Source organism: Protomyctophum bolini (genome assembly GCF_963924005.1).
Source record: "Protomyctophum bolini genome assembly, chromosome: 2".
NCBI classification, from domain to species: Eukaryota; Metazoa; Chordata; class Actinopteri; order Myctophiformes; family Myctophidae; genus Protomyctophum; species Protomyctophum bolini.
This window is the reverse complement of record NC_137863.1, coordinates 18,736,840-18,761,964: the sequence shown is the minus strand read 5'-3', so window position 1 is coordinate 18,761,964 and position 25,125 is coordinate 18,736,840. Positions and strand designations below refer to the sequence as shown.

Sequence of the window (25,125 nt, the reverse complement as noted above, 5' to 3'; positions counted from 1 at the left end):
ATGTCAACTGACGACTAGACTAAACGACAACGTAGTCTATCTAGCTTGAATATTGTAAAAGGTGCATTTACGTTGAAAGAGCCAACACAACACGTGCTGATTGTTGCCTGGTGCGTATTTGTGCGTTTTACGCACAGAGCGCTGCGCACACGCGCCGTTACCCATCTGTGATGATCTGCAGATGCAAAGCGACTGTGATCGATTGAAAGGCATGCTGAATTTATTGTAATAAATACATTACAGAACTAGCTGTCGCCAATAGCCTACTATTTTTATGTTTGTCTAATCTATGCAAAATGGGAAAAACAGAATTCTCACAACAACTCGCCATTAAAATTTGAGACAGATATAACAAAGCACTTCGTCCAATAGTAAAACGACGAAGGCGTTGCTCTTCCTCGTAAAGCCAATCCCTGGCTGTCTCTACGGTACTTTACATTATTCTACAAGCCGAGGACAAGTCGATGCTTTCCGTATGGAGTAGCCTAATCAGAGCAGAGAGAGAGAGGGGGAGAGAGAGAGAGAGAGAGAGAGAGAGAGAGGGGCGCATAACGCGCATTATCAATCGGGGATTTGACTTGCATTTTGTTATTGTTTTCATTTACTCAAATCTAGTGAAAAAGTCTTCTGGAAATGGATACTGCCAATCAGGTTCGTAAATCACTCTTTTGCCTTTCCCACTCTTTTCAATTGCATACGTGCGCGTAATCAGTGTAGGACCTAATTAGACACAGACTACAGTATGTGACATTAAATGTCAGACCAGTATCAATGAATTGATTTATATATATGTGAAAATTGTCTTTGCACAGCTTGCATCTGCGGGGACATTCCACGTGCTGAAATTACCTCTCGGATTTATCCGCGTTTTGGAATGGGTAAGTTGGAAGTTTCCCTTATTGTTTTGCATGAAATAACTTGGTGAAGAACATTTGCTTTCCCCCCCGTCGACAGTATCTCTTCTCCAAAATACAGCCAATTGTAGGCTGTATGTAGATGTTGTTTGCTAATGTTTCCCCCGGTATAATATTATAATGGATGTTGTTGGGGTTCAACTTCAAGTGGTTATAATATACCCGACCGTCTAGGCGCGCAGCGCGCAGATCCAGTTTACACTTTACAGTGGTCCGCCGTGACCAAAATGGTTGTGTTCACTTCAGATCTGTGCCACAGAACAAACTGGTTATAACCTGCATGATATCCTAACTGTAACATTCTGCATTTTTTTTCTCTCCCATTCCTGTGCGTCTGTCAATAATTGCCCGTAAAAAAGAGGGAAAAAAGAGAGATCTGAGATTCTATAAATCACAATCAGAGTGTTAGTGAGAACAGCTTGATCCCATCTTAATTAGCATATATTGACTAATAACCTATACATACATTTCCAATTGTTGCATGAGTTCTTATTTATGTTATTTGATAGAGAAATGCCAATTAAGAGAGCTCTCTTATATATATAAGTAGACTGTAGTGCGCGCGTGTGCATGTGTATAGGCTAATGTTGCTTGAAGGGTGAACAATGCTGCTTGAAGGGGTGAACAATGTTGCTTGAAGGGGTGAACAATGTAGCTGAAGGGGTGAACGTGAACCTTAAGCTGCGTTCAGACTTCAGACCTGAATACATATATTCGCCTCGGTTCGTCCCGTTGGTACCCTGCACCAATTCTTGTCTTTGCAATGACTTTGTATAATCGCGCCGCTCTAACATCCAAGTCTGAACGCACCTTTACACACCAGACTTGTGTCACATTAGTATAAGGCAGGAGTTCCAGGGACCCCCTGCCCTGGGTTCCTTAAAAGGAGGCGGATGTCCATTTCAACCACTTTAACCATATGCTCTGGCTATGTTAAAAATACCCAATCTAAGCCCTCAAAGTGTTCGTGACTCGCGTCAAACTTGTACATTATCTTTAAAAAATCTTCTCTTTTGGGGTCCCCTTGCAGTTGCACAAAGTCCTTTGAGAAGGGTGTCCAACTGTCCATCCATTTCAGATCTCTTGGCTGTCTTTTGTGGGACTAATTTAAAGATGGACACATAATATAGGCTACAATTGTGGGTCAGAGCCAAAAAGAGCAGCCAGTCGATGACCCAAAGCACCATCTGTATGATGACGATAACACTCAGAGTTGCCTCTGTGTGCATGCGTGTGTGTGTGTGTGTGTGACTGTGACTGTGTGTGTGTGTGTGTGTGTGTGTGTGTGTGTGTGTGTGTGTGTGTGTGTGTGTGTGTGTGTGTGTGTGTGTGTGTGTGTGTGTGTGTGAGGGACTCCATACCAATACCAATCACATTATGGGAGCATTTTTCTCTATTCCAGTTTTGGCGACCATCTTCTATATAATAATATCAGGGGCCATTGGTCTAAACTCTAAAGGTTAGATGAGCGAGTTTATAAATGAAAGGTTCCCGGTTCGAAGATCAAAAAAGATCTGGGTGAGGAAGTGAATGCATGTCACCACCTTCCGAAACAGAGCTGGAGCAAGACGCTGAACCCCCTCCCCCCAATTGGCCAACAGTAAGTGGTTTTGTACTGTGCAACTCGTAGGTTTTAGTGTGAGAACTTAAGTGAAGAGAATAATTTGTTCTCAACGAATATAAGGCATTAATGAGCAAAGAATAAATAAATAACATAAAACATTGAAACATAATTATATGGAGATCCATGGTTTCTGCCCAACAGCAACGAAATTTGACCTTTGCCCGTTTGCCGTAGCTCCTCACTTACCATCTCAAGAGAAGGAGACTAAAGCCAGGTTCCCCTGTGGCTGCTATGGTTAAGGATGCAAACAATTCAAATCATGACTTACGTATTCGAATTCATTCAAGAAGACAGATTTGTACCCAACAGTAATATCATCATCCTATTACAATAATAGCTGGACTAATGTGTTAATATAAATAAAAAGATGGTTCTCGAAGTGGGGCCTGGGGATTATATTAGCTGCAGAAGCCTAAATCTAGCTTGATTTGGTCGCTATAGCTTTGTTTAGGTGCTCAGGTGGCACTGTGGTAAAGTGCCATGCCCACCACCGCAGAGGTTGTTGGTTCAAATCCAACATGGTGCATCCAGCGTGGCCAATCGTCTGTACAAACTCAATTTGGCCCGCGTTTGGGGGAGGGAAGCCGGTGGGACGGTGTTGTGTCACTGCATGTATCCAAACGGGGCTGGGGGCGGCACTTCTCAGCGGGCAGTGTGGGGCGGGAGAAGCCGTGCGAAGGCTCTATACGAGTCTACGTCCTCCCGGTGGGGGCTCCTGTCCTCACCGGCAGGTGAGTCAGTAGATGTATGTGCATGTGTGCGGAGAGGAATTGATTGGAATAACGACTAAATTGGTAGGACAATAATTTAAAATTTAAAATTGGTACGAAAATAAATTTAACCATGCACATCAACACTATAATGTCCTTATTCTGTGACGAACATTCAGCGAAAACAGCAGAGATTTTCAAGCTCACAGTCATGGGTAACAATGCAAAGCCCTTTGAGCTTGTAGATCAGCTGTTTTCGGTGAAGATATTTCGCATAGAGTGAAAACAGGAGAAGTCTTATAGCAATGACCCTGGGGTACTCCAGTCAACTAATTATACCGGTCTTTAGTACACTCTATACCGGAGTGTAATGTGGTTCATATTGAGTGTGGTTTTGTGCTGCCGTGCAGTTTGTTATAGGTGTTTTTATTTTTTGTACACGGGGAATTAATTGCATTGGTTTTGTTAATAATGGAGATTGAGCCCTATTAGACAGACTATATACTGTTATGTATCGCTTTACTCTTCAGAATAAGTCACCAGGAGGAAACATATGTTTGTCAGTCAGATCCGTTTCCTTGGCCCCGGGTGGCCAGAGGCATGTGTGTTTCCTTGGCCCCGGGTGGCCAGAGGCATGTGTGTTTCGATATAGCGATTGACATTTACTTTGCTAATGAAGTCTTGAATATATCGGCTGCAGGCTGCGCTGACTGCAGTGTAACGGTCTCCCTCCATTAGTGCTTTTTTTAAGCTTTGAATGAAGTCTGCAAAGGGCTATGATAACAATCCATTTTAGAGGTTTTGTTTGGAGGATTGCAAGAGAGCTCTTTCGCGCGCACGCGTGTCTGTGTGTGTGTGTGTGTGTGTGTGTGTGTGTGTGCGTACGTACGTACGTGTTTGTGAACTGTGCGTGTGTGTGCGAGTGAGTGCCAGCTCTCGGCCTGTTTGGCACACTGTTAGTGGATGACATATTACGCTTCAAACGGCTTTAAGGTCCCCTTCTCTCCTCCATCCAGCAAGTCATGCAGAAGCTGTCCTTTGAGATGTGCCCCAACTCTTCATCTTGTGTGCATTTCTTTGCTTGTGCATGTGTGTGTGTGTGTGTGTGTGTGTGTGTGCGTGCGTGCGTGCGTGCGTGCGTGCGTGCGTGCGTGCGTGCGTGCGTGCGTGCGTGTGTGTGTGCGTGCGTGCGTGCGTCTGTGTGTGTGACTTTGTGTGAGAGAGAGAGAGAGAGAAAGCAAGTGAAATTGTAGCGTTGATTGGGCATGTCGTTGCTGTCGGGTGGAAACCTTGTATGTCCAAAACAGTTCCTTTTTTATTATTATTTTACAAACATTTTCAAATTGTGAAATTAGCCCTGTGTACAAGCTCACAACGCGTCTTGTAGATCTGATATTTTCACTCTTTTTTGCGGCACTCTTGGATGAAGTAGGGCATTCAGTAGGGAAAAAATAAAAACTAAATTTGAAATATGGAGATCTGAGTTTTCTGCCCAACAGCAACGATATTATGCAACTGATGTATATTCATCACATGAATTAGCATTAGAATAATTATTACACAGTGAACGCAATCATATCAATGGCCTCCTATAATCGCCGATGATGAGTCACCCTCGTGAATCCCGGCTGATTCTAACAGTGCACCCCCCCCCCCCCCCCCACAAGATTCTAAAGATTTTAAATAAATGCCGGACAAAGTACGCATATTTCCATTTGTTTATTGGCACACACCAATTGTTTGTATACTGGAGTTTGCAGGTCTGGCACTCCACAGAAAACCATTGTTGATGCGGAACCTCTTTTCCTCATTCCCCAGTCCTGTGATGTCAGCGCCATGTGACTTGCCCCGGGGTAGACACTTGTGCACACTCAAACCCTTAGATCTCCATATATGAAGCTGACCTGGTCTGACATTCCATATGTGGATCTGACCTCATCAAACCCTGTACACTGTGACTCAAGTCACGGTCCATATATACAAAATTAATTCCATACGTTGATCTGAGCCCCATGCCAAAGTGCTAGCGCTCGCCTAGCAATCTGCCGTCTGCCGTCAACCAGGCGGATGCGTGCAAGCGACCTCGCCCTTTAGGGGGAGGTCCTCAGGGCGTCTTACTGGTACTAGTGGCTCCTACTGGTGACATGCACAAACATGCATGCATTGCATACAGTACATCATTGGTCGGGGGGGTAGGACCAAGGGATTTGGGATTTGTTTATAAACATTTTGGTATTTGTTTATAAACATTTGTGATTTGTTTATAAACATTTGTGATTTATTTATAAACATTTTGGGATTTGTTTATAAACATTTGGGATTTGTTTACAAACATTTGGGATTTGTTTATAAACATTTGGGATTTGTAAGTCTCATGGGGGGGGGGGGGTAGGACCACTACCAGTTGACCTGTAGTAAGTCTCATGGTCGGGGGGGTAGGACCAAGGGATTTGTGATTTGTTTATAAACATTTTGGTATTTGTTTATAAACATTTGTGATTTGTTTATAAACATTTGTGATTTGTTTATAAACATTTTGGGATTTGTTTATAAACATTTGGGATTTGTTTATAAACATTTGAGATTTGTTTACAAACATTTTGGATTTGTTTATAAACATTTGGGATTTGTAAGTCTCATGGGGGGGGTAGGACCACTACCAGTTTACCTGTAGTAAGTCTCATGGTCGGGGGGGTAGGACCAAGGGATTTGGGATTTGTTTATAAACATTTTGGTATTTGTTTATAAACATTTGTGATTTGTTTATAAACATTTGTGATTTGTTTATAAACATTTGTGATTTGTTTATAAACATTTTGGGCTCTGTATAATATGTTGCCTAGGGCCTCAAAAGGCCTAGAACCGGCACTGAGTACATGAGTACATACATGCAAGTATACACAAACACGATCATGCATGCAAGTGACTGTGGAATGGATGAAAGAGAGGAACATATATCAATATTATGTAACATTACCAGACAGTGGCCTTGTGTTTAGAGTGTCTGCCCTGAAACTGGGAGGTCGGGGATCGATCCCCGGCCGGGTCATACCAAAGACTGTAAAAATGGGACCCAATGCCTCCCTGCTTGGCACTCAAAGGGTTGGATTGGGGGGGTCAAATCTACTAATCAAATGATTGGCTGCAGCTCACCGCTCCTTGGCTGCGGCTCACTGCTCAAAGAGATGGGTCAAATGTGGAGAACAAATTTCACTGCGGTAACATGTGTGACAAATCTTATGACTTTGACTTACGTTTCTTGCCCCTCCTATATACAGGTTTAATGTTTGTTTTTAGTTCAATGTTTGTTTAAAAAACGCCATTGACAATGAAGAGAACACAAACATTAAATCCCATTGTTTGTTTTTTCATCATCATTACATGCATGCGTCAAGCGCTTCTGCCTTATTGTCATTTCTCTTGGGTCTGATGGGATATATTCACAGATGTGTCCCCTTTTAATACGTATGCTCGGGTCATGGTAGGCGACTATAGCTCCGGGATCTGACGGGATATTTCCTGATGGGTCAGGTCAGAGTTGAGTTGCTGCATCCTGTCTCAGCTCGGTGAGCAATGATCTGCGGTCTGCGCAGGGAAAGGTCGGCCTGTCTGTGGCAGACATGATTGGCCAATGAGGCCGCATCTCTCTCTCTCTCTCTCTCTCTCTCTCCTCCTCCTCTCTCTCTGTAGGTGCTTTTCCATCAAGAATTTTCGAAAAAATAAAGCGTGTTTTTCTTAAATAAATAAATAAGCAGTAGGTGGCGCTATTTTGCCAGTCAAGTGAGACACATTATCTGACATTTATTTTACCGTTTCATGTTCTGTTAAGACACTATACCCGATCTGAAATCTGATAGCATCACACACTACAGGATAATCTTACACGATTATCTTATCATGTCACACACACACACACACACACACACACACAAACACACACACACACACACACACATAAATAGGCGTGTGTTGTTGACTTGACAGGGTCTGGTATAGTTTTGTTTTCGAGTACAGGGACGAGGGACCCCTGTCCTGCGACTTTTGTGAATGGACGCGAAGACAGTACATTCATTTCCATTTTGGCCATGTTGATGTTGTTGACTACTAGTCTCCCCTCGTCCGTTCCGAGCTGTTTTGGAGAAATTTGACCGATCTAACCTCCATGATCAACGCACTTTTAATACCGGGGGAGAGCAAGAGCGCCTGCAGACAGATAACCTCGCGTCACCAGGCATAAATGTATGTATCCACATCCCACCCACGCTCCCGTTCACTCCACTAGTCCACTGACTCACCATTGCGTGTTTTTTTCCTTTTCCAACTGTCCTAAAGCGATATAAATGTGAGTTCAATGCTTTCTAATTAGAAATATTTTCCGCAAGTGTTTCCATACCCCATTTGCGTATTTCCTTTTTTTCCCCGATATAGGCCAAAATAAACCCTCTTCAAGCGCAAAAGGGTTTTTGCGGAAATACGTTTTGAGGTGTTTCCATTCAGGATTTTATTCAGGCAAGAGCCGTATTGTGCAAAACCATGGAAACACAGCTTGTGTCTGTCACTGTCTCTCTCTCTCTCTCTCCGTCTCCTGTTCAGATCTGAAGCGCAGAACGTCTGCACTGCATGCCACTTGTTACTTTTGAAGGTATTTTTCAAATGAAAATCTAACAAAGACTAAGGCACTGAAGGCAGTTTGTCTTTTGTATTAGTTATGGCCTTTGCATATTATTTTTGGAACATTATGAGATTCTTCTTTCTCTTTGTCTTTGTCTCTCTTCCTCTCTCTCTGTCTGATTCTTACCCTAACCTGAATGTTTAGCTAATTGTCTAAACATATTTTTCTAACCATATAAAACAACCATTTGTCTGTGAGGGACATATAAAATGTCTTCATGTCAGTTAACTAATACTATGCTACTACAGCATACACATTAACACATGCACGCACGCATGCTTGCACGCTTGCACGCACACTTTGCAAAGGCTACTTGCCTTGCATTTCTTAGTGATTTATTATTTTGCCAGAGCTAGACACATGTAAATGAAAATGCACAAACACGCTACCACAAACACCCCTCCACATACTGTACGTCACAATGCACACACGCATGCACACGTATGCACACACACACAAACACGCATGCATGCACAGTCGCGCACACACACACACACACACACACACACACACACACACACACACACACACACACACACACACACACACACAAAGCAATTATTATGAAACAAGCCAAACACAAATCAAGAGTGTTAAATGTATGTGCAATTACAGAGCATTAAAGAGATGTGTGAACAGAGCTGTGTCACGTTGCATTAGAAAAACTGGCCCACAAAACCGAGCAGTTATGTAACAGGATTGACAACTTGGTTTAAACTAAGCGTTTGGAAAATATGGCAATATATTCTGCCATCACATGGTAGGCTTGGTAGGCAGGAGATTTCCAAACACATGCACGCACGCAGTCACTGCAGGGCACACACACACAGAACACACACACACACACACACACACACACACACACACACACACACACACACACACACACACACACACACACACACACACACACACACACACACACACACACACACACACACACACAGGGGCCGGGCTGCAGGTCACCTGACTTCAAGTAGCCATGGAAACCCCACTGGGAGAAGACGACCATCAAGGACCAGAGAGACACTGTTAAAATAACATGGAGATTCTCTGCCTGCTTGTTGTGGTCAGTCAAGCTTACAGTTGAGTACACAGAGAGAGAGAGAGAGAGAGAGAGAGAGAGAGAGAGAGAGAGAGAGAGAGAGAGAGAGAGTGAGTATCAGCATCAACATTACTGTAATGTCACTTTACCTATTAAGACCTGAGGACAAAACGATGTCTTCGTTTTCTGAACAACTTATGTTGTACAGTATCAGTGGCAGTCAAACCTTTTCATGTCATGGACCCCCAAAATGATATTAATGTATATGTGTGCATGGCTGCCGACCCCTCATCTCAACACATTTTGTTTCAGGGACCCCACAGACGTAAAGGTTTTGAGTTAAAAATGTTCCCATTAAATATATAATATATATTGAAATATATTGCAGCCCCGTCCTGTCCCGTCGTGCAAAGGTGTCAAAACTGTAAATCTAATGATTTGAAGCATATACTGTACAGTGTAGTATATGCTTAGCAGAAATTAAAATTAAAATATATATTTTATAGATATTTTACAATATATTTTCGTGAACGGAAATGACGAACAGATGCCAGCTAGCATCCTTTCTCAGCTTTCGGGAGGCGAAGTTCCACAATCCCCAGGGGTTCCTTGAGAGGGTTCCATCCAGGGGCTCCCCAGTAAAATACAGCAGTCAGTTTGGAATGAAAACCAAAGCTTTTGCCATGTGGAGAAAAACCTGTGACGTGAGGTTTAGGTAAATATGGCTGCACTTTTTCTGTTCTGTTCACTCACATTTGTACTCGTACATACATGTATATCCCCCTGTCTTCTTGTTCACACGTTCCGTTCCACTCTCTCAGTTTGTTACCAGAGACTGTACAACACATGTCACAGTTTAACATCTCTATTGTGTGCATCAGGCGTGTGGAGTCTGCGTGTGATGGCCTCTTGGCCCTCTGTTTTGTACTTAACTAGCTGCCGTAAAATTGCTCATATTGGCGGACCATAGCGATTGCTATATTGCTTCTGCCTGACTGACTGGAGTGAGAGGGGTATTTTTACCATCCAGCACACACACACTCATAGTCATTTAAAGTATACACGTACTGTATGCACATTATAATTGCATATCTATGCAGACAGGCGTGCACACATTCATGTTGACCGTGTGTGTGTGTGTGTGTGTGTGTGTGTGTGTGTGTTGTGTTTGTGTGTGTGTGTGTGTGTGTGTGTGTGTGTGTGTGTGTGTGTGTGTGTGTGTGTGTGTGTGTGTGTGTGCGTGCGTGCGTGCGTGCGTGCGTGCGTGCGTGCGTGCGTGCGTGCGTGCGTGTGTGTGTGTGACTGTGTGTGTGTGTGTGTGTGTGTGTGTGTGTGTGTGTGTGTGTGTGTGTGCCTGCAATGGCACGGATTTGCCACGGACCCACATGCATCCACAGTGTTGGAGTCGGAGGCTGTTCATTGTTGTTCTTTTTTTTTTTTGATTGTTGTACACAATCAAACAAAAACTCCAATCCTCATAAGATAAAATATTTGGGAGGAAGTTCAGCGCTGATCATTAGCATAATAGAGCTTATTCGATAACATCATTTATTAGGAAAGGGGGGCTATGCGAATATAATGAGATATCTCTCCTCCCCCCTATCTCCCTCTCTTTCTCCCTCTCCCTCTCTCTCTATCTCTCTCCTTCTCTCTGTCTCTGTCTCTCTCTATCTCTCTCTCTCATCTCCATAAAGGGTGCCCCAGATTTTGCTCTACAGACGGTGACTACAATTGTAACATGCTGTGCATTCAACACTGTGGTGATTCCTATAATCATTGAATGTAGCAGGTGGAAGCCATGTGCTATATGTGGTTGGCACTCATTGATGAATACGTATACACCTTAGAGCCTGAATGCCACTTGGCATCATCAACATCATCATCATCACCCTCCCCCCAGTGGTGGAGAAGAACTCAAAGTATTTATACAATGTAAACATACTCTGTTGAAGTAAAAGTTTGGTATTGTGAATTTACTATAGTATATAGTATATATACTTAAATCTATAGAAGTAATGTACCCAAAAATAAATGTTAGTCTTTTTATGCAGAAATGTCCCATTTTCAAAATGTCAAAATGTTTAAAAATCCTTTGAAAATAGCAGATCTGCAAGCTCACAATATGTTATAAAAATACTATTTTCAAATAGCCCAATTATTATTCATTTACCAAAGCTATGCATACAGATGTCGTGTGTACTGTCACAGTGGCAGGTATACTGTATATTGCACAATGCACATCATGCATGATGTTTAGAATATTATTATCATCAAATGCAGGTGTACAGTAACATGCCGCCCTGAGGCGAGGTTAAGGTTCAATAGGCCAATTCATGGATCAAGGGAACAGGGAAGTAAAGGTGCTATAACCACATGTTCACATAATATAATCCACGTCAGGTAATCCAGTAGGGGGACTAGACCATAAGGGAGATTGTGACAGCCTTAGCCAGCCTAAGGTGGTCTATTTTGGGCTGAACTTGCCAAGTAAGGAAATATGAAGGTATCATTATTTCAGAATATATCTGCTGTCGGGCTAAAACCACCACTATGTCCAAAATATGATCCTTTCAGGAAATGGAATTGTGTTGTTTTTAGAACAACACAATACGGCCTCATCAAAGTTGGCATGGTGACGTTATACATTGTCAGATACTTTAATGTGTCCTTATATTATCACCACTTTATCCAAATACAGCTACCGACGATGTCACTGGTATAGGCATGTTTCTGAACGGTCCACAGCTCTCCTCTGAGACAGAATAATGAGGAATAGTGAGGACCAATTATACGAAGAAGATAGGTGAAGTGGCCCTATGGTGAAGTGGCCCTATGGTGTGCTGAAGTAGACAGTATAGAAACATTCACTCGCAGGCTGTTTGTTTTCATTCCTGTACTTGTCATTCCAGGTTTATCGTCATCGTTCTCTCTCTAGTCTCACCCACTCTCTGTCGGTGCCCCCTGCACCCATTTTACCCACCGCTCTTCTCCTCCATCCCCCCCCCCCATCCCCTTTGCTCCATCTCTGCTTCCCTGAGGAGGCCAGCTGGGAGAGGCAGATAAACACACTGGGGGCTTAACACGCGCGCGCACGCACGCACGCACGCACGCACACACACACACACACACACACACACACACACACACACACACACACACACACACACACACACACACACACACACACACACACACACACACACACACACACACACACACACACACACACACACACACACACACACACACACACACACACACACACACACACACACACACACACACACACACACACACACACACACACACACACACACACACACACACACACACACACACACACACACACACACACACACACACACACACACACACACACACACACACACACACACACACACACACACACACACACACACACACACACACACACACACACACACACACACACACACACACACACTCCCCTCCATGATGCCACGCTCGCCTGTTCAAACGCCCCAGCCACAAATGTGGAGAGGGACTAAAATCCCGATGCCGAAAATCACAGGGCGACGACGCATCTGTAATATGGGAGAGAGAGAGAGAGAGAGAGAGAGAAGGAGAGGGAGATAATAAGGATAAAGGGGGTGTTTCTGGAACTCAGTGTTGCCAGATTGGCAATAATTATAATTTTGTGTAAATGTGTAATATCATTTTACACTCTAATATTGTGCAAAAAATACCCAAATGTACAATACTTCACCATATCACAGTAAATCACATGAATGACTGACTCAGCCCATGAAGCCTTGACTTCATGGAGATTTGTGTCGCATTCCTGATCCAATATTTATTTAATTAACTGAAGTAAATTGAGGCAAAAGGCAAAACCATAAAAAAATGTAAATGAGACTATAAATCCCAAAACAACTCTCAGTGTAATCACTGAAAGGACGACTACTGTGATGGTTTTAAATAATTATATTTTCACTGTTGGGCAGTGTGAGGGCCACATATGTCATATGATGGCCACACAAAGTTGGTAAAGCATGGTGGAAACTTGTCTTTTTCGGTTTTTGAGTTTATATTTATTTTCAGCACTACTACATTCTACACTACAGTACATGCATAAAGGACTACACACAAGTTACACAACACAACCGGTTGAATGACACACTGGTTATTACAATTGTGATAAAGTTACAGACTGGAGTGCACATCCATATGTTATATTTTGTCAAATGCCAAGTTGTTTTATCAGGAGTTATATATGTTTTTGCTTTTAGTACTGGAGTTTAAATGGCTGGTCACGGAAAGAAGGGCCAGCTGCTTCAGATTGGTTTATAAGGAGCTGGGTAATTGGACTGCACCATGTCCCCTTTGCATTGGGGTTGGGCAGGGATTTAGGTTTGAATTTATAATGATTTTGAAGAAATGTATTTTGATATTTCAGTTTAATTATGTTTCTTTTGTTTATGATTTTGTGATGTGTTGTAGTGGATTATGTTGTAGTGATTTGTAGTATATGTTTAAATGTTATTATTTGTCTTCCCCTGTGTTTCAATAGTGGTTTGATCACCCACTATATATGTTCCCCTCAGGTCTCATTTTGGTTAGCTCAGTCTTGATGGCAAGTTCAGTCCTGTATTTTGGGCCTAGAATTAATGTTCGTCATTCTGTCATGTTTTCATGTGGAAAATAAAAGACAAAAAATACAATTTTAAGAAAACCACGCAAGAATCCTGGTGTCTCTCATTGCCGACCAACTCTGTTCCCTGACAGGCAGAAACCTCTTATCTCCATAGTTGAACTATTTAACTTGTAGATCTCCTAATTTAGCTATTGATTTTGATCTTTGATCTTGAAAAGTAACAGTTTTGGACATATGATGTTTCCACCTACACCTACATTAGTAGTAGGCCTATTGCATATTGGCCTCCCTTTTTTTACTTAAATTCATTATCTTTTACTTTTTTATCGTTTCCTAATAGTGATTTTCTTTTTTGCTCTCTGCTGTGGCCCACATGCATGTAAAGCGTCTTTGAGTACTATATCAATCCCAGAAAGCCTATTAATGTTATTATTTATTGGAATTTTGGATCAGGAATATGACCCCCCCCCCCCCCCACACCCAAAAAAAAGAGAACTCAGTGAATTCAAGGCTGGGGTGACTGATATAGAATTTATTTTGGGGTGAACTATATCCCTAGTACAGCATATTCTGTGCCATTTGTGTGTGCCTGTGCTCGCACATTTCTTTTATGCATGCTTTTTGTTGGCGCTTCTGTACTGTGTCTCAACAATCACGAGAGTTGTGGAGGGGAGAAGAGAATTCCCTGCAGTGGTCTCAGCTGTGTGCGTGGCGCGGCATCAGCAAGCATGCAGTGCTGAGGCTACACCTGAGGCCATGGGATGCCATGCAGTAAAACCACATTGAGACAAAGGCCACATTGACATCACCAAAGCCAAGTCATGAGATTCCAGGCCTGTGTGTCCCCCTAATTATGTCTGTTATGAATGCAGGGTCCTGTTTCTGCTTTCAGCCACAAGGTGGCATCAACCACCTGATAATGTACTTGATCGCAGTCTCACATGCTGTGAATACTGTGTAAGTGTGTATTTAGCTATTACAGTCCTAAATTGAACATAACATGTTGGCCATTTTACAGATTTGTATACACATACCATAATTGTATGTAAACAAGGCATCTCAGGGTTTTAAACCCTTTTGTAGGCTCTCTTGTACCAATACAATTTCACCAGAATCAGATGATGATGATGTAGGCCAATCAGTGACATCATAAAAGGATTTTCCCCCCCTCAGAATAGGAGTGTAATTTTGAATTGCAGTAGCTGGCAATTGCCAGACCCTATAGCTTTCACATTAACTTCAAAAGTTAGTTTTATCACATTTCCTCCACCTCTTTAAATTATGGCTGCACAATATATTGCGATATGATATATTGTCACTATATCGATTCGTTTTTTGAGCAATGTTTAGTTTTCAATGTTGCAACACTTAAAATATAGAATATGACATTTTAACGGTAATATTGTATCGATATCGCAATATTTGTGCAGCCCTACTCTAAATGTTTATTGCAGATTCATCAGATTCAATGTTCATTGAACTTATTTTCTTTCTTCAACCATATTGCTTAAAACTTTTATTTAGATACAAAGTGATTACACAAATAAATGAGCAGACAAAATTGAAACTGGAACACTAAAAATGTTATTTCTGTTTATCAAAGAGTTGAAGAGACATGAGACCCAGAACAAACACTCTATTGCAGTGATTACTATCACAATATAGTGCTTAAACCTTTTAACAAATACCTAACAGATACCTTTAAAGCATCGCTACTTAATCTTTGTTTATGAATAAAATTTTATTTTATTTAATCTGTATGGTAGAGTAATAAACTTCAGGTACAGTAAGGATCTCACAATCACTAGAGGGATTCCTATTTAGCTAATATTGCAAGGCGCTCAATTGTATCACTGTTTAATTAACACATGTGAAAGCATCTATCTGGGCCTAATGGACTGAACAAATGCAGGAGATGAGGGTCGATACGGCGATGAACAAACAGAAATGATGCCAATTGGTACATAAATGGGTGAAACCGGTGGTGGACAATATGAAATACTGACAACGTCCAAGGTTTAAATGTTACTGCTGTACGGACAGCAACAGTTTGTTTGTTTGAAACAGAAAATAAGCTCTTCATCATGCATCTTCCTAGCCTGAAGCATGAAGCTTCAGTCTGATTTCAGTAAAACATTCTGTTCCATTGGGGGCGGCCATAGCTGAGGTCAGTGAAGAACCTCATCTCTTTCTTCTCCTGTTCTTTGGCGGTGAAGTAAATGAACTAAAAAGAGAGATGAGTGCTTTTCCTCTCCCTATAGAGCCCATAAACAGACGTAAAGACTTGACTAAATACTTGTACTTATACTAAATATGCGGAGCCGGAGGCACAGGCAGACGAATGAGGGTTTCTGAGCCATGCATGCACCCTTCAGCCTGACGGCTTCAGGACACTGACCCCACATAGACAGTTCTGGCTAGTCCATAAAGAAGCCCAATACACATTTCAAACAGACAGTCATTTAACACCCAGACCAAATGGTCCAAGTCACTGTGTGGTCACAGCAAGATCGAACAACAGGAGACCTCTCTGGTCTAGATGCTGCTATCAACAAGCTAGATCAATAGGCCTATACCGGTAGCTATTTACCATAGAGTGCAAGCTGTGAATGGTGCCCATGCGTCTATCCAAACACGTCCTGTTGGTCAGGCCTACTAGTTTAGATGTGAAACAATTTAGTCTGTCTAGTTTAACATTATTAGGCTATATTAATGAAATGTGGTTCCATCAGATACCACAGCGGCATCCTTGATCCTTTACAATCTAATCTTTCTTAGGAGGAGCCTCTTTCTTAGGCTCCATCTTACCAATCTTCTTGGCGTCAAACTGATCCACCTTTTCACACAGCCTGACTGACCTCCCCAAGGACTGCTTTGAACTGTGTCTGGTTGACGCAAGTGACCAAACCAACCAGCAAAACAACCAGCGAAACATACTCTGTCCCCAAGCCTTCGGCCTGGTGGAGACAATTAAGCAGTCAGCGGTTACTGTTTGCACAACCAAGTATCGTTCTCTTTGTATCTAAGTATGGCAAAGCAGGGGTCCAGAGAAACATATAAGCTTAACCACTTCAACCCCAGCATCCGTATTGTGTGTGTGTGTAAAAGCTTTTGCAGAAAATTGTTGATCGACAAGCCCACACACACACCCCGCATTGTGAGTTTGTCTTATCGGCTATGTTCAGTGAAAGCTTTCTCCATAACAGACAACAGAAAGGACCCTGAGAGACTCCGATCAGCCACATAGGGTTTAAGTGGTTAATAATGAGGTCTCTTTGGACCAGACTGAGGAGTAGGCAGGAGCAGAAACAACAACCACAACGTGGACATTCTTTCAATCTATAGCACAATAGGAGTGTTTTCTGGAGTTGTTCGCTGGCATTGACTCACTCATCAACATTACTGATTCACATTCAGTCACGAGTTGTTATTGGAGAGTGTGTGTGTGTGTGTGTTGTGTTGGTTGAATATCTGAATGCAACGGCCCATTAGGCTTATAACCTCTATGAACCATGCAGCAGAACACAAACGTTTGTTTCTGTCAAACTTTCTCTGTCTTCAGCTCTAAGGGCATGGTCACACCGCACTTTTAGTCTACCTATATGAGGGTGGATTCTGCCAGTGCATTTCAATGGCATACATGTTAGTCGTCAAGTCAATGGCACTGACCACAGGGATCTGGCCCTTACAGTATGTTGAGGACCAAGGACCACATACATAATACTTTACACAAAACTTAGGCTAAATCTCTGCCTATACAATTAAAGGAGCAGTAGCACTTCCCCCATGTTGAACCTTGTTCATACAATGGGACCTCAGACTCCTCACTAATGCTCATTTTAACATGGTACCATTTCTGTATTTGCTCTTTATCTCATAGGTGAGCTGTGGACAATTCAGAAAACTGCCAAACAATGACATAATCTATGTTAATTTTGATGTCTTATTGATGCAAAGACAATGGCTTCTATATCAGCATGCGAACATTCCAGGAAGGAAGAGAAAGGCTGTGGTTTCCATTCGCTTGGAATCCCCACTGTCGTTGGTATATAAACTGAACTGTCCGCGGCCCACCTCTGAGACGCACCCACAGTAGATAGAAATGGTGCAACTTTATAAGTAGCATTAGTGAGGACCAACTGCATACTGTATGAAGATATGGTTGAAAATGGCCTGCGTGGCCCGGGCCGGTCTAGTGGTCCAGGCACCTAGGCTGCTAATCCAGCCTGACAGCGTGTCGCAGGTTCGACTCCCGGTCCTGACGACCTTTGCTGCTTGTCACTCTCCATCTCTCTCCCCCTGTCAGCTTACTGTACTAACTACGCTATCAAATACAGACAGAAAAAGCCCCAAAACAAATCTTTAAAAATAATAGAAATTGGCCTGGGTGATGTCACTGATGTGCACCTATAATGTCTAATTGGAGTTTGTCTTCTCGATAAATCAATCAACCTAGATGAGCAAGATTTAGTTGTTGGTGTAGTTGGTTATAAATATCGGTTTCAATGTATTTTCTGTTAATTAGTATAATTACCTTCACTCTTCCCCTCTCCCTCTCTCTCTCTCTCTCTCTCTCTCTCTCACTCTCTTCACACTCCCTCCTCCTTACACTCGGTCTCCTTCTCCCATTCATTCCTTTACTTCATGCTAACTGAGCAACAGGGAGGGAGAGGAAGAAGAGAGATTGGGACAAGGAGTAGAAAGATGCAGTGCTGTTTAATTATCAGTGGGCTTCTTGTAGCCTGGGTTTCATGGTCAGCATGGCAGCGAGCGCTTCTGGAACTCCTATAATTTAAACTAGCAGCAGTTTGTATCTTCCCGTCCTAAATGTGTATGGTGATATTAGCTCCGGTAAGTTCAAGTTTACTATACAAGGTACAGCATTGGAGATAGTGTGTGTGTGTGTGTGTGTGTGTGTGTGTGTGTGTGTGTGTGTGTGTGTGTGTGTGTGTGTGCATGCGTGCGAGCATCATAGTGGAGATGACTTTTGGCAGGTTCACTGGCTTTGCCTTCCCTTAGTGCCACTTTGTTAACAGCACCCATGTGTTTCAAATGCTACACGTGTTATTGTGATCAACATCGTTTGACTTAACTTTTTTTGTTGCTACTTTTTACCCCCTACCCAATTTAGTCATTATTCCAATTGATTCCTCACCCCACACATTTGTGAGGAGCTCACCCCACACAGTGAGGAGCCCTAACCGGGAGGATGTATAGCCTTCGTCCTACTCCTCTCGGCCAACACTACCTGACGGGTGCCGCCGCCAGTCCGTACACCTCGGTGGTTGTCGGCAGGCACTTTACCACTGCTCCACCTGAGGGCAGACCTTTGACTTTTTTTTATTTTTACCCAAAAGTGAATCACCTATTTGGTGTACCTACTGATTATTAGTGTGTATGCCCTGAGGGCAATCATACTATTGCTTTTGTGCCCTTTTCTTTATTATTATACTAGATAAACTTTATTTTGCCGTGTTATATCTCCCACAGTTTTTGTCGCACGCACTCGAGCCATATGTCAAAACGACGGGCTACATCGGGAATCGTGTGCTTGTTGGATACTTTAATTGATATGAATTAATTAGTGCATTAAATTTCCCCATAGACATTAATGGGAAAATGCAAAAACTCACTTTCAAGTATTTTTTCCTCTGAGACCGTAAGGGCTATACTTACAAGACTTGGAGGAGAGATTCATCATAATTACTCAAAATAATTACCGTAGAAGTATATCGGTCGGCCTCATGGTGGCGCTATAACAGCCAACTTTAAGTTTTTGGGTATAACTCTTGAACCGTAGGTCGTAAAATCTAAATGTCACAAATCTCACAGAAATCGGTACACATGATCTCCGGACCTATCCGATTAAAACAGCACAGTCAGAATTTAGATTTTCTTTATCGTTCGGCCGTAATCGTCTTCCGAAGTTAGTGGGAGGGGCCTATTGTACGAAAAACGCCACAATTCACACACGGAATGTCCGATCCATCCCAAATCTGAATCACGTGTCGAGGGTGGCTTAATCAACGCAGAGCCAAAAGCGATTCCATTTTCGACGGCTGCGATGTAGGCAATCACACTTTGCAATTTCCCAGAATTGCCTCTTTCTAGTTCTCATTTAGTTTCATGGCTATCCGTACTAGAGTTATACCTGCCATACATTGTGCGTGCGTGCGCCCCAACCATGAAGTGCTTTAATTGAATGATATTGATTCATTGTTGTGGGCAACATTCGTTTTTGATACCGATCAGCTGGGTGAAGTTTTCAGCTTCACCCAGCTGAGTGCTGTCCACAGAGGAGCGCGTATGGGTGCTTAAGTGGAGTTAAGTGTCTTGCTCAGGGACGCTTGACATGGCTGAGAGCTAGAATCATAGCTGTGACCCTCCAGAGTCATAGGCGGGCTCACTAACCATTCAGCTATGGCCATTCGCTGCTGTCCCAGCTGTGAATGAATGGCATTGCACAGATGCCACTGACAACAGTACTCACCATTCATCTATTATTGCTTCATAAATGGAGCATTGCCACCTGACTCATGGTCTGGAGAGTTTCTAATCTCATTCTGAGAGGAGAAAGATTGGGGGGAAACAAATCTCATTCTGCTAGATTGGAGATTCTGTGTCCTTATTCGCCTGCTACACACTCGTTGCTGTTGGGCAGGAACCTCTTAACTCCATATGTCTATGTTTATTTTTTCCCCCGTACAACACCCCTACTTTGTCATACAGTCAAACCGAAGCAGAAAAATAGCCAATATCTCCACGCGTCTCAATGCGTCTCAATTGGCTTTTATGTTTGTTTTTTGTTCGTTTTTTTCTGAAAAGTAGTTACATTATGGTTTCCGTCCGGACAGTAACTCATTGCTAACTCCTCCATATCTTCTCAACAGGCCAGCCGGCACATTCCCTAACACCTATAACCTCACAGCAAGAGACAATTCTGGTGTCAAGGCTCCACACTAATGCATTTCATTACAGATCCTCTTGCTACATGGGCCGCGTTGCACATCTGATCTCCATATTTAAACTTAAACAAACACACAACACAACAGCATCAAAAGTAGTAGAACCTCAAGCTCGAAAGAGCTTGTAGATCTGATACCTTTGATGCTCTTGTCCCTTGGAAGCTCCTCAAAGACCCCTGGGGGCGGGGGCACCCAGAACCCACTTTGGGAACCACTGCTGTACGGTATATTCCACACATCAGTGTGTGCGTGATAATTGGCAGTCGCCCTATATGGAGGAGGCGATGCATCCTGTAATCATGATCTGTATCCTGAAATACTGAGTTTCCCAAGTTTCTGCATCTACCTTTGGGTTAAAGAATTTCTTGTTCGTGCGTGCATGCGTGTGTGCGCGTGCGTGCGTGCATGCGTGATAACCCAGACATTTTTACATATTTGACAGCTAATATTCAGAGTAGTGTCTGTATTGGAGATGAATTGATTAATTAAATACCACTATAATATAAACTTGAAAACAGAAGGAAACTAATCACGTCACAATTAAACAATAACAAACTAACAAAGAACTGAACACACAGGGGCATACTAGGAAGGCACAGAAGAAAAAGATACAGTTACCAAGGCAATAAACTACAGGAATACAAAAGTAAACGTCCAAAAACGAATACACTAATAAAGGGCTGAGGAGCGGACATGGCGGAGAGACACTGTATAGTACTGACTGAGTGACATGCTTATTGTATCATGAAGACATTACGTGATGACATTATGCCATGATTTTGTGAATGTAACCTTAAGTTAACTGTACTTTCATCCTTGTATGCTCCCCTTTATGTGGACATGAATACATTGTTAAAATGTCTGTGTGTGTGTGTGTGTGTGTGTGTGTGTGTGTGTAACACAGCTGTTTGCCATCTTTGCATTTGCAACATGCGGTGGCTTCACGGGCCAGCTGAGGGTGAGTGTGGACTGCATGGAAAGGGCCGCCAGCAACCTCAGCATCCGCATCGACTTTACATATCCTTTCAGGTGAGTGTTCCCTGTGTGCACAGTTTGGAATAAGGGGTCTTCTAGGGGGACCCCTAGAGTTACTGCAGGGAGGGCGCCAAAGAGTGTTTTATTTTCTATTTTTGAGTGGTGGTAGTTGCCCCACTCACTTCACACAGGTGTGATTTTTTTTATTTTTACATTAACCACTTCTAGAATCCGTATATTGTTTTATGTTTTACGTTTATGTTAATCGAGTGGCAAAATGAGTGTCAAAGTGAGTTTAACATTGCTTAACGTCGTTTAATGCAATCATATTAGACTTTTCTGATGTATGGGCTGTCGATGCCATAAAATAATACCCTCTATTCTGATCCGTATTTCGGGAAAGAGGTTTGGTCTACTCTAGAGGGACAAAAAAATGTGTGTGTGTGTGTGTGTGTGTGTGTGTGTGTGTGTGTGCGTGTGTGTGTGTGTGTGTGTGTGAAAGGTTGCACGAGGTGTCCTTCGAGGCCCCCCTGTGTGAGGGCATGATGAGGGAGCGTCTGTACCTCATCGGAGACTACTCCTCCTCTGCCGAGTTCTTCGTCACCATCGCGGTCTTCACCTTCCTCTACTCCCTCATGGCCACCGTGGTCTACATCTTCTTCCAGAACAAGTACCGCGAGAACAACCGCGGTCCTCTCGTTGTGAGTACAACAACCACCATCTCTGTCCCACTGTGTCCTAGGGACAGTGATACTTACTTAGTCCTCTTGCACTTCAGGGCGTGTAGAGTCAGTCAACCATAGCCACCAGGTCTCTCCATCTGCGTCTGTCATGGGAAAGGTGTTGAGCTTGTGCCAAAGTCACGTTACATGCTTTAAGGCCCTGGGATATTACATCCAGCCAGTGGTTGCGTGTTGGATGTTCCTCTGGCAGGCGGATGACGTGGCCATACCAACGCACTTGCGGCGAGAAGCTGGGCTAGCTCTCTTAAAGTCTGGTTAGTGACATGCTGGCTCCACAAGATGCCTTCGATCCTCCTGAGGGCTCTGGAATCAAAACCACCGAGGCTGGGGTTTGCAGCCCGCCAGCTGACTAGCCATCGCAGGGCCAACTACCCAGCATGGTGAAAATAAAACAGTGTTACGAACCCAACCAGAGCAACTAGATTTAACCGGACGGATCACCCTGGCAACAGACCTCTGCCTGCCCCGAACCACGAGATTTGGATGGAAGAAGTACTATGTTTAATTTGTGATGATTTGTTTACCGGAATAGTCCACTTTCAAAACAGACTTAAAAAGTTTGAATATTATGGTGATTGGAGGTTTCTGTCCGACAGCAACGATATATTTATGACCAGATCATACCACATGATCTGTATCCAGTGACATAATACTCATACTTCACACATATGAATCAGGTCTCTAAGCTGTGACGAAGAGAAGTCCCATTTGCTTCACATGTCTTCCTCTTGTCTTCATTTTGGCCCCATCAGGACTTCATAGTGACGGTGGTCTTCTCCTTCATGTGGCTCATCGGTTCCTCGGCCTGGGCTAAAGCTCTGGCAGACGTCAAGGTGGCCACGGATCCCGACGAGGTCCGGCTCCTCATCTCCGCCTGCAAAGACGAAAACAACAGGTGTGGCTCCGTGCTCGAACCTCGCTGGTCAGGACTCAACACCTCAGTGGTACGTTTCACTATTGGTCTGTCTGTAATACCCACCTGGATGTGTGTGTGGCGCCAAATGACAAAGAGACCCTGATCTCAATGGGTTTCCCTGAAATGAAGGTTTCAATCAATTATATTTTTTGCTGTCTCTCCAGGTCTTTGGCTTCCTCAACTTTGTCCTGTGGGCCGGGAACATCTGGTTTGTCTTTAAGGAGACCGGCTGGCACAAGGGCACCGCCAGGCAACCCGGCGGAGCGTCTCAGAAACAGGCGGGCACCTTCACCCAGCAGCCATACCTCCAGGGCCAGCAAGGTGGCTATGGCGCCCAGGGCGACATCGGCCAACCGTCTGAGTACAGCCCAGTGGGCGGTCCTACAGCCTACTCCAATCAGATGTAAGTTGAGGTGCCGTGTTAACTTGTGACCGAAACTTGTGCATTCAAAACCAGGGCAATCAGGGGGTAACATATGAGTGAAAGCTGCATGAGGTTCACTTTTATGGCGCATCCACACGGGCAGCTACAAAGCTACAGGCTAGCATTTATTTTCAATGGCAAAGCCCGACGTTTGTAGCTGCTACAAAATCTACAAAGCTACAATCCGAGTTGAGCTGGCTTCAACTGCAGCTACTGTATACAAAGCTAACAAAACCACCAAATGTTGTTTCTTGTTTCTCCATTTCACACACATTCTGCACACAATTCCTGCTTGTAATGGGGAAAAACGAATTAATTCCGTCAGCCTTTCCCCGTTCATTTTAACCCCAGGCGTTATATTTTCCTTAATATTGTTCTCGCTCGTCAGACGCACGCTGGGCGTCAACGAGCGTGTTGATCAACACTTTGACAGCGACAGATTACGCCACATCGCCTTGTAGCTTTGTAGCTTTTCTACTAGCTGCCAGTGTGAACGCAGCATGATTAGATCCTCTTCTCTGCCACTTCTCTCATCATTCCATTCTGTTGTGAAAAAAAAAACAATAAAAAAGATGTGTCTATGTTTGTGTCAATGGAAGTACATTTTCAGGCTGATAGACATTGTAAGTATACACCAGTTGTATAGAGTAGGTACCGATAATATTGTCAAGTGTTGTACAGAGCTATTAGCTAATGTCTTTTACACTCAGCGTTTTCCAGAGGTTGTGTTGTGCTGAATGTCGTATTGCAGTGATTCTCAACCTGTGGGCCAAAAGGATATTGCAAGTGGGGCCCCCAAATAATAGGCAAAACACCAAGATTTGAATGATACTGTATAATTCACTGCTCACTGCTCCTAGTGATTATATAGGATGACAAATTTCACGTCGGTGCAAATATAACGGTGACGCCCAAAGGAGTGCTGGGGACCAATATAACGGTGACACCCAAAGGAGTGCTGGGGACCAATAGGAGTGCTGGGGACCAATATTATTGTGGGCTCGACGAGCGAGCCTAATATTGTTATTGCCACTCTTTATTCCCGCCCCATTTTCATTGGCTACTGGGCTGCTGTGACGTCATGTGGGTCATTACATCATCATCGAGGAGCCCACATTGTTTCTTCAGGAACAGTATTTTCCAGTTATCATTGTTATGCTATGTTAGTTCCATTGATCCAAAACCGAGACACATTGGATTGATTTATCATTGAAATAAACACGCTTCAGTGGTCAGAAGGGTGGGCCGCCAAGACTTTGTGGGCCCTGATCCAGAAAAGGTTGAGAACCACTGTATATATATTGCCGTAAAAAAGAAGAAGAAGATAAATCTCCTGTTCTGTGATTGGTGGATAATGCTTGCCTTCAAATGTTCCAAATGGTTTGGACTGTCTGTGGAAGCAAGTCAGAAGTGATGTCCACTACTATCTGTGTACTAGATGAGAAAAAAAATTAAAAAATACCAGGCAGCATTTTATCTCTATAAAAGTTTACAAATTTGTAAA

General features: G+C 43.2%; 1 protein-coding gene across 1 annotated transcript; it reads left to right on the top strand.

Moving 5' to 3' along the window:
• Window positions 1-633: 633 nt before the first annotated feature.
• synpra (synaptoporin a) lies at window positions 634-23,604 on the top strand (the record flags this gene model as incomplete). Its single annotated transcript, XM_080789270.1, has 6 exons — window positions 634-651; window positions 813-878; window positions 21,468-21,592; window positions 22,041-22,239; window positions 23,034-23,225; window positions 23,362-23,604. 6 exons carry the CDS (start codon window positions 634-636, stop codon window positions 23,602-23,604), a joined length of 843 nt encoding a protein of 280 aa, XP_080645396.1.
• Between the last annotated feature and the right edge of the window lie 1,521 nt (window positions 23,605-25,125).